This window comes from Mustela putorius, unplaced genomic scaffold (assembly GCF_011764305.1).
Source record: "Mustela putorius furo isolate JIRA1106 unplaced genomic scaffold, ASM1176430v1.1 tig00003890_pilon_pilon_pilon, whole genome shotgun sequence".
NCBI lineage: Eukaryota > Metazoa > Chordata > Mammalia > Carnivora > Mustelidae > Mustela > Mustela putorius.
Window position 1 is genome coordinate 310,925 of NW_025422039.1, and position 13,436 is coordinate 324,360.

Here is a 13,436-nt window from a genome sequence, read left to right on the forward strand (position 1 = left end):
TCAATGAAACTAGAAGCTGTTTTTTTGAAAGAATCAATAAGATTGATAAACCATTGGCCACAGTAATCCAAACGAAGAGAGAAAACCCAAATTCATAAAATTATGAATGAAAAAGGAGAGATCACAATGAACACCAAGGAAGTAGAAACAATTATCAGAAGTTATTATCAACTGTTATATGCCAATAAGCTTAGCAACCTAGATGAAATGGATGCATTCCTGGAAAACTATAAACTACCAAAATTGAACCAGGTAGAAATCGACAACCTGAACAGACTCATATCTAGTAACGAGATTGAAGCAGTGATCAAAAACCTCCAAAAAACAAGAGCCCAGGACCTGATGGATTCCCTGGGGAATTCTACCAATCATTCAAAGAAGAAATAACACCTATTCTCCTGAAGCTTTTTCAGAAATTGAAGCGGAAGAAACACTTCCAGACTCTTTCTCTGAAGCCAGCATTACCCTGATCCCCAAACCAGGCAAAGACCCTACCAAAAAAGAGAATTTTAGACCAATATCACTGATGAATATGGATGCTAAGATTCTCAACAAGATCCTAGCCAACAGGATCCAACAGCACATTAAAAAGATTATCTACCATGATCAGGTGGGATTCATCCCTGGGCTACAAGGATGGTTCAACATTCGCAAATCAATCAATGTGATACAACCAATTAATATGAGAAGAGAGAAGAACCACTGGTCCTCTCAATTGATGCAGAAAAAGCATTTTACAAAATCCAGCATCCGCTCCTGATTAAAACGCTTCAAAGTCTAGGGATAGAGGGAACATTCCTGAACCTCATGAAATCTATCTATGAAAGACCCACAGCAAATATCATCCTCAATGGGAAAAAGCTTGCAGCGTTCTCGTTGAGATCAGGAACAAGACAGGATGCCCACTTTCACCACTCTTGTTCAACATAGTATTAGAAGTCCTAGCAACAGCAATCAGACATCAAAGAGAAATAAAAGGTATCCAAATTGGTAATGAAGAAGTCAAACTCTCAATTTAATCTTCCTTGAATTTAAAATGTGTAAATTGTTGAAAATATTTTTCACTTAAATTTCATTTAAATACTCTAAATTTAATTCAATTCCTCCTGTTTTATCTTATTTACAGGCCTCATGAGTGAGTGAATGAAATTCTTCACGAAGTACTAATTACTGATGGACACCCTACGTCTAGCTGATGTTTGAAATCCCAACCCACACAGCCAGTTGTAAATACATGGCAACCACAGGAGAAATACACAATGGCGAAGGAACAATTTATTTTTCACTTCACTGCCACTTTTAGCTCACAAATGCTTGTTAAGAAAACATAAGAAATGGGGCGCCTGGGTGGCTCAGTGGGTTAAAGCCTCTGCTTTCAGCTCAGGTCATGGTCTTAGGTTCCTGGGATGGAGCCCCACAATGGGCTCTCTGCTCAGCAGGGAGCTTGCTTCCTCCTCTCTCTCTGCCTGCCTCTCTGCCTACTTGTGATCTCTGCCTGTCAGATAAATAAATAAAATCTTTAAAAAAAAAAAAAAAAAAACAAAAATAGAAAGAAAGAAAGAATCTCTTGGCTCCCTAGCCTTTAAAAAAAACAAAAACAAAAATAATTCTTCCTTGACTTTTTATTTCCCAGGCAGCACAGTTTTCTCTTATTTTTCTCGGATTCTTTTCTCTGTTCTATATTCCTCAGTTAGTTGGTACCATATATATCTCTGCAGGCAAATTCATATTATTTGAAACCATGTGTGGCATAAACCAAAAGTAAACTATAGGTCTATGCAGGGGAAAATGGGGTTAAGAATGAACAGAGGGAAAATGCCTTCTCAGCTTAAAAAATAAAGAGCAGTGTGTGCACACTGGGTGGCTCAGTGTGTTAAGCTTCCAAGCCCTGGTTTCAGCTCAGGCAATGATGATCTTAGGGTCATGCAATTGAGCCCTGAGATGGGCTGGATGGAATCTCCTTGAGATTCTCTCTCTCCCTTCTCATCTGGCCCTAACCCCTGCTCCTGTGTGCATCTGCTCTGTCTCTCAAATAGATAAAATCTTCAAAAAAAAAAAAAAAGGCAATGAGGTTTCATCTCCTCTTCTTTCATTTCTTTCATCACAATCTCAACCTTAAGTTTTCCTTTCCTGAACTGTTATTGCACTTGACCAAGCTATAACCAGCTGAATATGAAGTTATTTTCCCCACAAAATTGAGAAGGTTATCAGAAACACTGCCTATCTCACACTAAATTTTTCCCATGACCTGCTGAGACCCTGGCTTGTGAGTGCGGATACAGTAGATAACTCTTTCTCTTTGTCGACCAAATAAAGCAAAAAAAAAAAAAAAAACTACTTTAGCAGAGAAGATGATCTTTGAAGTTTGCTGAAACCAGCAAAACCCAGCAAGTCCTCACTGTGAAAACCATTCTTACCTTCCAAAAGCTTTTAAAATAGCAACTATTTCCTGTCAAGTGAATTGGAAGCTTTAGATGGGCTGTATTCTGGAAGCTTTTGGATTTCTTTTTCAGAGAATAGTATCTTCAGGGCAGTTCCTAAACGCTGAGTCTAAAGAAAATAGATAGACATAACAATTAATCTAATAATTACTATAAAAGCTGAAAGGAATATGCAGCCGCTGTGATGAGAGTCATGAAATTCGCGTGAACTGAACTTCTCACCAAAATGTTAAACTGCATAATACAGTTTCCACCTCCTCATACTTATGCATGATAAATTTATCTTAACTGTTAAGGAACCTGAAGAGTTCAACATTTGTTGGACATAAATTACTAAAATGCCTTTTCTTACCCTAGAAAATATCACATTAGAATTACAATATTTAATATGTAACCTTGAAAGCATTCTTGACAGCTCCTAGCAATTCAAAACTTAGAAATTATTAGTGATAACTACACTTAAAAATTTACCAATTATTAGAGCTAGAGAAGATGTATTAAAATAATTAAAATAATTCTGTCTCCTGATTTTTCTGACTTATCATCTTTGTGAGAAAGTAAGGCAAAATATCAAACAATCCTTTTTACACTGAATACATATAGAGAGAAAGGGGCCTTCTTGGCACAACTTTCTTTGTGACTAGATGGTCTTCTTTTGATCACTAAAATAAATTCAGTGATGGAAGCCTGATAATTAAGCCTTTTTATATTTTATTTTTATATGGGTCTACAAAATACTAATATTCTATTTATAACCAACAACTTCAGAAATGAATCTCAAGACTGTACCAATAGAAACAGATACAATAAAGCCAGAATCATTAGCACAGAATAGGGAAAACATTCTTACACATACAATACAGATTTAATATAATCAGCTTTTACATCAATAAATCAGAAATGCCATACTTCAGATCTTCTTTTTCAACGAACAGTGAGGGTATTATAATAAAAACTTGCAAGTTCCCAGCAGGAATATTTAAGGTTAATAATAGTTTTAAAACAGAAAACAAAACACAAACCTGCAATTTTCCCCATAATCTGCATTTGTCGCATCCAACACAGTCCATTAATTGGGAGATATTCTTGAAATGTAAGTGGAATTCCTCCTAACATGCAGAAAATATTTTTATTCTCATTAGAGCTTTATAAATTAAACTGCAGTTGTATGATTTACAAGAAATAAAAGCTCTGAAGACTAATGAATGTCTTGTGTTTTTCAACAGTCAAGACGAAAAATGATTGGATTTGCATGGCATAACATGGCACTAAAACAACTAGCCACGGAAATTCATAACATTTATTCTACATGCTGATTGAACAAACTTTTTATTGAGATGCTACTCTGTGCAAAGCACCAACAAAGGCATGATGAGAAAAACAAAAGTAAGTGATTCATGGTTTTTACTTTTAAGGAACTTTACTGCTGCCCCCATTTGATATCTGCATACAGCCAGTGGTAAACATATCTGTACCATGTTTGACTTATTTTTCCTTTCTTTTTTTAATTTTTTATTTCTTTTCAGTGTAACAGTATTCATTGTTTTTGCACCACACACAGTGCTCCATGCAATCCGTGCCCTCTCTAATACCCACCACCTGGTTCCCCCAACCTCTCACCCCCCTTGACTTATTTTTCATGTATTGCTCATGTGAGTCCAAATTGGAAAGTCAGTCTTAGACCAATGATCATTTTTCATCTTTTTCCTTAGGACCACACACTGTTTGCAACGGGGGCTGCATCAGCACCTGTGATCCCAGGGCTCTATGATGGGTGTGTTCTCTCTGTCCACTGCATTTGCCAGGAGGCCTCTCCAGGGATGTTTGCTGACTGGATCCTTGCTTCCTGTTGGGGGGGTGGGGGGTACTATTCTTCTGCTTGTGAACAACTGGGCATGGTTTCTAGGACTCTAAGGCCAGTCTCATCTGAAGCTAACAGTAGCTAGGAGTTTCTTCATCTTTTCCATGTGATAAACATAGAAAATAAATTTCACCTTATTGTACCAAGGTAAACATTTTATTCCAAAAAGCTAGAGGAAAGCAGCCCAAAACTCTGGCCACCAGAAGCCCTGCCCGGCTGCTTTCTGATGAAAGGTTCCAAAGAAACAGGACCCTGGCTAAAAGACAATATACAGAACAGAGAAGTCCTTTGCTCCTCATTCTCATGTAATTCATGTTTTGGGGAGGAAATGGAAAAAAATGACTTAAGTCCCCCTTTATACACCTTTGAAAAATAGAAAACACCATTTCCAGCAATTCATAGATGACAGCTAGTTCTTTTCTTACTCCTATCTTCCTTCTCCACAAAGAGAACCAGAGTTACTTATATAAATACTTAAAAAATAGGAAACATTACAAAAATAAATTAATGTTATAGTCAATACCACAATAGCAATATACCCTAATTAATCATAAAACAAAACTACTTTTCAAAACCAAAATACAGTTGTGACTAAGTTACTTCACTTCAAAGAAGCACCACGAGACTCTTACCAATGGAGGATCACTCAGTTCTCATTTATCAGTGAGCATCTAAAATATCTCATGGCCAGATGTGTTTGAGAATTCCAAATTTTAGAAATATAGTACATGCATTACTTATGAAACACCCCACCAGAGTGTGTAGCAACACCTAGCAATCATATACATTAATGGTTCTGTAGCAAAACACAATAATCAAACAAAGCAGAATTTTTTTTAAAAAGCACTATAAATAGCCTTTTGTCAGTACAGGTTTTGCCAGCAAATTAATTGGCACCAAACATAAGAAAAATGTTTCAAGTTTTGGAGTTTTCTGGATTTCAGAATTACATATATAAGACCTTGGAGCTGCAAACAGAAGACTATTTGCCATTCAATTTCAAATACTTTTATGAACATTTTAAGGCTATAATGTATTCCTTGATATGCTGTAAGCGAATGAAAACAAAGAGCTCCCAACATGAAATTTGAAAATGTTCCTAAAATACATTCTCCTTTGATATCGCAGGGTAACAGGTAATTTTTGCCTTTTATGTTAGAGTCTATAAAGACAAAAGCATAATAGTTCCAGAAACTTGAACATCCCATAAAATATTCCATAAAATAAACTTTAGGAAAATACTGTTTATTGCCTTCAAAGTGGTGAACAGTCATGGTTTTTAAAATCAAAACACCCTTTAAAAAAACCTTTACAAAGTTGCCATATTCACTGGTCAGTTAACAACAGAAGCTTCACTAAGAGGCGGTCAAACTTTCTTAGAAAGGCAAAAGGAATTGCAAAGTCTGGAGAAGGGGCTTTCTGTGCCATTTATAATAAAACCCAGTCAGACCAACTTCAACGAGGTGCAGGGCTGGGCAAGAAGTGTTTGGATGTAAGGGATTAAAACACAGCCAGTCAACTGCTCTCCCCTCCCCAACCCCGTCCTCCAATCAAGAACATTTTACCTTTAATGACTTGGGCCCCTTTTGGTCACCTGCAAACATGGATTTCTCGTCAAAGTGCATGGGAAAGGGCGTGATGAAATGACAACACTAGAAGTTACAGGCGAAAAATTCACGTACTATATAGTAGAGCTCTGGCATAATTTTCTATCCCCACAAATATTTACAATTTGTAATTTACTTGTGGGTAAAGTTTAATAACACAGGAAGGTGGCACACAGGTCACATGTAAACTACTCAAAAAAAGAGTAAATCAACATAAGATGGCTTTGTAATTTATAAGACTGTAATGTTTTAAAGAAATTACATGATAAAAATCATCAAAAATTGAACTTAAGAGCAATTTATGTGAAAAATGTGCAACACTCTGTTAAAAAGATGTTTTAAGTTTTAATGCATAATTTGAACACTTTTTTAAAAAGGTTTTATTTATTTGAGAGAGAAAGAGAGCAAGTACACCAGAATGGGGGAGGGGCAGAGGGAGAGGGAGAGGCAGACTCTCCTGCCAAGAAGGGAGCCCGATGCCAGACTCAATCCCCAGGACCCAAGGACCCAGCATTGGGACCAGAGCCGAAGGCAGATGCCTAACCAACTGAGCCACCCAGGCATCTCTAAACACTTCTTTTATTTATTTATTTATTTATTTATTTATTTATCTATTTATTTATTTAATTTATTTTCATAAAAACAGTATTCATTATTTTTTCCACCACACCCAGTGCTCCATGCAATCCGTGCCCTCTATAATACCCACCCCCTCATACCCCAACCTCCCACCCCCCTGCCATTTCAAACCTCTCAGACACTTCTTAATCCAACTTTGGTTCATGCTCATTTTAACAACCAGTGAACTGAAACTCTATAGAGAGCATTTTTTAAGAAGAGGTATATTCTAGAAGGTAAAGCTAATGTTCTCTTAGGTATATACTTTCATGTGGATAGCATCATCTGAATTTAAACAGCAACTGAGGGTTTTGGAGAGGAGGGTGGTGGTAGTTGGGTGATCCTGATGGTGGGTATTACGGAGGGCATGTACTGCATGGAGCACTGGGTGTGCTGCATAAACAATAAATCTGGGAACATGAAAGAAAAAGTTAAATTTTTAAAAATTGGTTTAAAAAAACCCCATTAAAATCACATTAAGCTTTGGGGCACCTGGATGGCACAGTCAGTTAAGAATCCTGTTCTTGGTTTTGGCTCAGGTCATGATCTAAGGGTTGTGGGATTGAGTCCCAAGTCAGGCTCTACAATCTGCCTAGAGTCTGCTTAAGATTCTCTTTCTTTCTCTTTCTCTCTCATCTGCTGACATCCCTTCCCCTCACTTGTTCTAAGATAAATAAATCTTCAAGATAAAATAAAATAGCATTAAACTTTGATACTACATAAAACTCAAAGTTCTGTTTGAAAATAGAGCTGACTCTGAAGTGTGACTAGGCTGTTCTCCTGGTCTACTAACCATGATCCTTCTAAGTTCTAATTTTCCCTCTTCCTAACTTTCCGGAGTCAGTTTCGGTTTTATTTCAAGCATTACCTCATTTCTATTCCGAGTGCAGAATTTCAGATCACGGATACCCAATTCTTACTTTGTATCTTGGAAGATATTCAGTAGAAGCATTTTTGTGTCAGCATCTTCTTCTACATTTCCAGTGTAAAGATCTACAATTGAGCGTTCAAAATACAGGGCCACCTTTGATTAAGCACGAAGCTCAATTAAGTATAAGAAGTATAGATTCTTAAGCCTTCTTGGACCTTCTCCCTTAGTTTCCACAGGGTCAAAGCAGCGTTTAAATTCCTTCATATTAGGTCCCCAGCTAAGTTTACCCCAGGTTTCTAAAGAGAAAATGAAATACAAAATACAGCTTTAATAAATAGGATTTTTTTTCTCTAGAGAATATATATAACCCCTCCAAGAATTTTTACACTAATGGAAGGCAAGGTTTGTAGATAAAAACGTGATTACATCCCAAAATGATAATTTGCACACAGATGTAAATTGATACTAGCATGAAGTCCAGATATGAGTTTATAGAAGACTCTCTTCTCCAGGCACAAACCTATTATGAAAAATATTGAAAAAGAAATCACATCCATTTAGATAACAGAAATACTGAATCAAGAAGATTCAGTACACACGCTTATTTTTAAAGTTAAGGTTCAAGGACATTAAAAATAATCAAGGAATAATATAAAATTATCTGATCAAGATGCTCTCCCTATAAGATAAAATAAGATTCTGACTTTAGAATGGAGTTATGACTATGATTACTTAATGCAGAATAAGGCAGAAAATGTGGGGCTCTGGAGGTCAAAGCACTATGGATGTACCTGGCAAGCTCCCACGCTACCTAGAAGGCAAGAACACAGATTTTTCATGGGTTTGGCTAAACTAAAGCAAATGTAATTCAAAGTCACTGCTTTGGCTTAACAATGGCTGTTTCTCCCATTCCCGTCCCTAGAGATGTTCTTTCTGTGAATCTACTGGATCGTGGTGGAAGTAGAGACTGCATTCCATTTTTCCTCTTCCTCCAGATTCTTTACTGTGTCTTACTAATCCTCTGTCCTAGAATTCTCCAGGTCTATGTAACTGTATGGTCCACTTGCAAGGAGCTCAAACTTGGAGAAGAGTCATCTAGGAACTTTAACTAATAAACAATATATGCTAACTATCTACCATGTGAACAGAACCATATCAGATGGAGTGATGGAATATGATGGAAAATTCTTTTATGTAGATTTCTTAAGCCTTCTGCTCAAATGGAGGTCAAGATAATTCCACTCTCCTATCCTACCTCTGCCTCAATTTTAAAAGATTTTTTCTTATTATAAGAGTAATATGCCTGAAGTCCGGAATTGTGATGCCACCAACGTTGGCTTTCTTTTTCAATATCCCTTTGGCTATTCGAGGTCTTTTCTGGTTCCATATAAATTTTAGAATTATTTGTTCCATTTCTTTGAAAAAGATGGATGGTACTTTGATAGGAATTGCATTAAATGTGTAGATTGCTTTAGGTAGCATAGACATTTTCACAATATTTATTCTTCCAATCCAGGAGCATGGAACATTTTTCCATTTCTTTGTGTCTTCCTCAATTTCTTTCATGAGTACTTTATAGTTTTCTGAGTATAGATTCTGTGTCTCTTTGGTTAGGTTTATTCCTAGGTATCTTATGGTTTTGGATGCAATTGTAAATGGGATTGACTCCTTAAGATCTCTTTCTTCTGTCTTGCTGTTGGTGTAGAGAAATGCACCTGATTTCTGTGCATTGATTTTATATCCTGACACTTTACTGAATTCCTGTATAAGTTCTAGCAGTTTTGGAGTGCAGTCTTTTGGGTTTTCCACATATAGTATCATATCATCTGCGAAGAGTGATAATTTGACTTCTTCTTTGCCGATTTGGATGCCTTTAATTTCCTTTTGTTGTCTGATTGCTGAGGCTAGGACCTCTAGTACGATGTTGAATAGCAGTGGTGATAATGGACATCCCTGCCGTGTTCCTGACCTTAGCGGAAAAGCTTTCAGTTTTTCTCCATTGAGAATGATATTTGCGGTGGGTTTTTCATAGATGGCTTTGATGATATTGAGGTATGTGCCCTCTATCCCTACACTTTGAAGAGTTTTGATCAGGAAGGGATGTTGTACTTTGTCAAATGCTTTTTCAGCATCTATTGAGAGTATCATATGGTTCTTGTTCTTTCTTTTATTGATGTGTTGTATCACATTGACTGATTTGCGGATGTTGAACCAACCTTGCAGCCCTGGAATAAATCCCACTTGGTCGTGGTGAATAATCCTTTTAATGTACTGTTGAATCCTATTGGCTAGTATTTTGTTGAGTATTTTCGCATCTGTGTTCATCAAGGATATCGGTCTATAGCTCTCTTTTTTGGTGGGATCCTTGTCTGGTTTTGGGATCAAGGTGATGCTGGCCTCATAAAATGAGTTTGGAAGTTTTCCTTCCATTTCTATTTTTTGGAACAGTTTCAGGAGAATAGGAATTAGTTCTTCTTTAAATGTTTGGTAGAATTCCCCCGGGAAGCCGTCTGTCCCTGGGCTTTTGTTTGTTTGGAGATTTTTAATGACTGTTTCAATCTCCTTACTGGTTATGGGTCTGTTCAGGCTTTCTATTTCTTCCTGTCAGTTGTGGTAGTTTATATGTTTCTAGGAAAGCTGTCATCATCAAGACAGCATGGTACTGGCACAAAAACAGATATATAGATCAATGGAACAGAATAGAGAGCCCAGAAATAGACCCTCAAATCTATGGTCAACTAATCTTCGACAAAGCAGGAAAGAATGTCCAATGGAAAAAAGACAGCCTTTTCAATAAATGGTGCTGGGAAAATTGGACAGCCACATGCAGAAAAATGAAATTGGACCATTTCCTTACACCACACACAAAAATAGACTCAAAATGGATGAAGGACCTCAATGTACGAAAGGAATCCATCAAAATCCTTGAGGAGAACACGGGCAGCAACCTCTTCGTCCTCTGCCGCAGCAACATCTTCCTAGGAACAACGCAAAAGGCAAGGGAAGCAAGGGCAAAAATGAACTATTGGGATTTCATCAAGATCAAAAGCTTTTGCATAGCAAAGGAAACAGTTAACAAAATCAAAAGACAACTGACAGAATGGGAGAAGATATTTGCAAACGACATATCAGATAAAGGACTAGTGTCCAGAATCTATAAAGAACTTAGCAAACTCAACACCCAAAGAACAAATAATCCAATCAAGAAATGGGCAGAAGACATGAACAGACATTTCTGCAAAGAAGACATCCAGATGGCCAACAGACACATGAAAAAGTGCTCCATATCACTCGGCACGGCATCAGGGAAATACAAATCAAAACCACAATGAGATATCACCTCACACCAGTCAGAATGGCTAAAATCAACAAGTCAGGAAATGACAGATGCTGGCGAGGATGTGGAGAAAGGGGAACCCTCCTACACTGTTGGTGGGAATGCAAGCTGGTGCAGCCACTCTGGAAAACAGCATGGAGGTTCCTCAAAATGTTGAAAATAGAACTGCCCTATGACCCAGCAATTGCACTATTGGGTATTTACCCTAAAGATACAAATGTAGTGATCCAAAGGGACACATGCACCCGAATGTTTATATCAGCAATGTCCACAATAGCCAAACTATGGAAAGAACCTAGATGTCCATCAACAGATGAATGGATCAAGAAGATGTGGTATATATACACAATGGAATACTATGCAGCCATCAAAAGAAATGAAATCTTGCCATTTGCAACAACATGGATGGAACTAGAGCATATCATGCTTAGCGAAATAAGTCAAGCGGAGAAAGACAACTATCATATGATCTCCCTGATATGAGGAAGTGGTGATGCAACATGGAGGCTTAAGTGGGTAGAAGAATAAATGAAACAAGATGGGATTGGGAGGGAGACAAACCATAAGTGACTCTTAATCTCACAACAAACTGAGGGTTGCCGGGGGGAGGGGGTTTGGGAGAAGGGGGTGGGATTATGGACATTGGGGAGGGTATGTGATTTGGTGAGTACTGTGAAGTGTGTAAACCTGGTGATTCACAGACCTGTACCCCTGGGGATAAAAATATATGTTTATAAAAAATAAAAAATTAAAAAAATAAAATAAAATAAAATAAAATAAAATAAAATAAAAAAAAGAGTAATATGCATTGTAAATATACTTAACACCACTAAATTTAAGATGGTTAAGATCGTAAATTTAACATTATATATATTTTACCATAATAAAAGAGAAAAAAATTCTAGAAACAGTTCTTTATAGATAATTTTTTTAAATAAAGAAAAATGCAAAGACCTAAGTTTTAAGAATCCACTAAATTCAAAGCAATTGGCTCTTTCCTTCCCTTACCATCCAAAAGCATTTTTTGGCTTATGTCATTTTTTTAAACTACTCCTGAGGAAAATGGGTTTCAATAGTGGGAAGGAACTAAGAAATAGCCTCATTTATAAGCTGAGGGATTTTTGAAATGTAAGAGTATATATGTGGCTTACTTTGCATTTTTTCCCAAGATCTTTTTGATCTTCAATTTACTCTATGTTCTACCCTATATGTCTCTAAAGCAAGTATTTTCTCACAGGAAAAAATAATTCTTTTGAGATTTCATTCTCTAATTAAGAATTCTTGCTAGAATATTCCCATCTTTACAAATGGGGACCAAAAAGTAAAAATTAAGTTCTTTTTTTCAGCTTCTTTTAAAAGTATATGGGAAGGGGTGCCTGGGTGGCTCAGTGGGTTAAAGCTTCTGCCTTTGGCTCAGGTCATGGTCCCAAGGTCCTGGGATGGAGCCCCACATCAGGCTCTGCTCAACAGGGAGCCTGCTTCCTCCTTTCTCTTTGCCAGCCTCTCTGCCTACTTGTGATCTCTCTCTGCCAAATAAATAAATAAAATCTTTAAAATAAAATAGAAGTATATGGGCAATTTTGAATGTTCAGGGTAGCAAGGTATACAACCATCATGAACAAGTTAGATAAAACATTAGTTACTGACTTTTCTTCTAGTAAAACTTTCAGTCAAATCTGTTACCAAACATCAAAATGATCAAATCTGAAGTTCACTTTCTCTTCCTTCTAACCTACCTTTCTCAGTAGTGCTTACACCTAAGATGACCTGAGAAGGAAAAACAGACAAAGTAAAGCTTGTGAAGATTCATATGCTTAGAATAAGAGCGTAAACCAGGAGGCCATTCTCCTTGGTAAAGCCCTCAAAGCTCTGTACTTGAAATGGGGATGGATAAGTGAGAGTGAGGAGTAGAAAGATACTTCGGTAAACTGAAAATTTGGTAACTTCAAGCAAAATGGTAAAAATAACACATGTGCCAATTGAGTGTACAAATAAGACCCACAATACAGTTGGCAGGAAAATGCTGGACGGCTTTTCCCTGCATGATGCAGTTCCAACCACAGAAGTCCTGACGGAAGTGTTAAATAACGCAGTAGGCAACACGGTAAGGCTACGTAAAATAATTTTCCCTCATACTCCTTCACTCCATCTGATACGATTCTGCTCAGATATAACAGTCAATGTACATTGTTTACTGGTTGAAATTCCTGGATGAGTGTTAAGTAACATCTGCAAGGACTGATTTACAAAGTAAAAATTTACCAGCTTCTATTTCTTTCTTTTCCTGACTAATATTATTTTGTTATTATGTTTGTTAGTCACCATATAATACATCACTGGTTTCTGATGTAGTGTTCCATGATCCATTGTTTGAGTAACACTCAGTGCTCGTCACAACACACACCCTCCTATCACCCATCAGGAGGGCACCCAAATCTCTACCCTCCTCCTCTGAAACCCTCAGATCATTTCCCAGAGTCCATAATATCTCATCTCCTCCTCTGATTCCTGCCCCCTTCAGTTTTCCCTCCCTTCCCCTAATGTCCTCCGTGCTATTCCTTATGTTCTACAGATGTGTGAAACCACATAAAATTGTCTTTCTCTGTCTGACTTGTTTTACTTGGTATAATCTCCTCCAGTTCCATCCATATTGATGCAAATGCTCATCCTTTCTGATGGCTGAGTAATATTCCTTTGTTTA

At 37.2% G+C, this 13,436-nt stretch overlaps 1 protein-coding gene across 1 annotated transcript in view; it reads right to left on the bottom strand.

The window, feature by feature from the left end:
* Positions 1-1,571: 1,571 nt before the first annotated feature.
* LOC123388155 (ERO1-like protein beta) overlaps positions 1,572-13,436 on the bottom strand; it is a 41,170-nt gene continuing 29,305 nt past the window's right edge. The window contains exon 5 of the mRNA XM_045067368.1: positions 1,572-2,550. Coding sequence (XP_044923303.1) covers positions 2,538-2,550 — 13 coding nt within the window. The 3' untranslated portion in view covers positions 1,572-2,537. The remainder of the gene's footprint in view (positions 2,551-13,436) is intronic.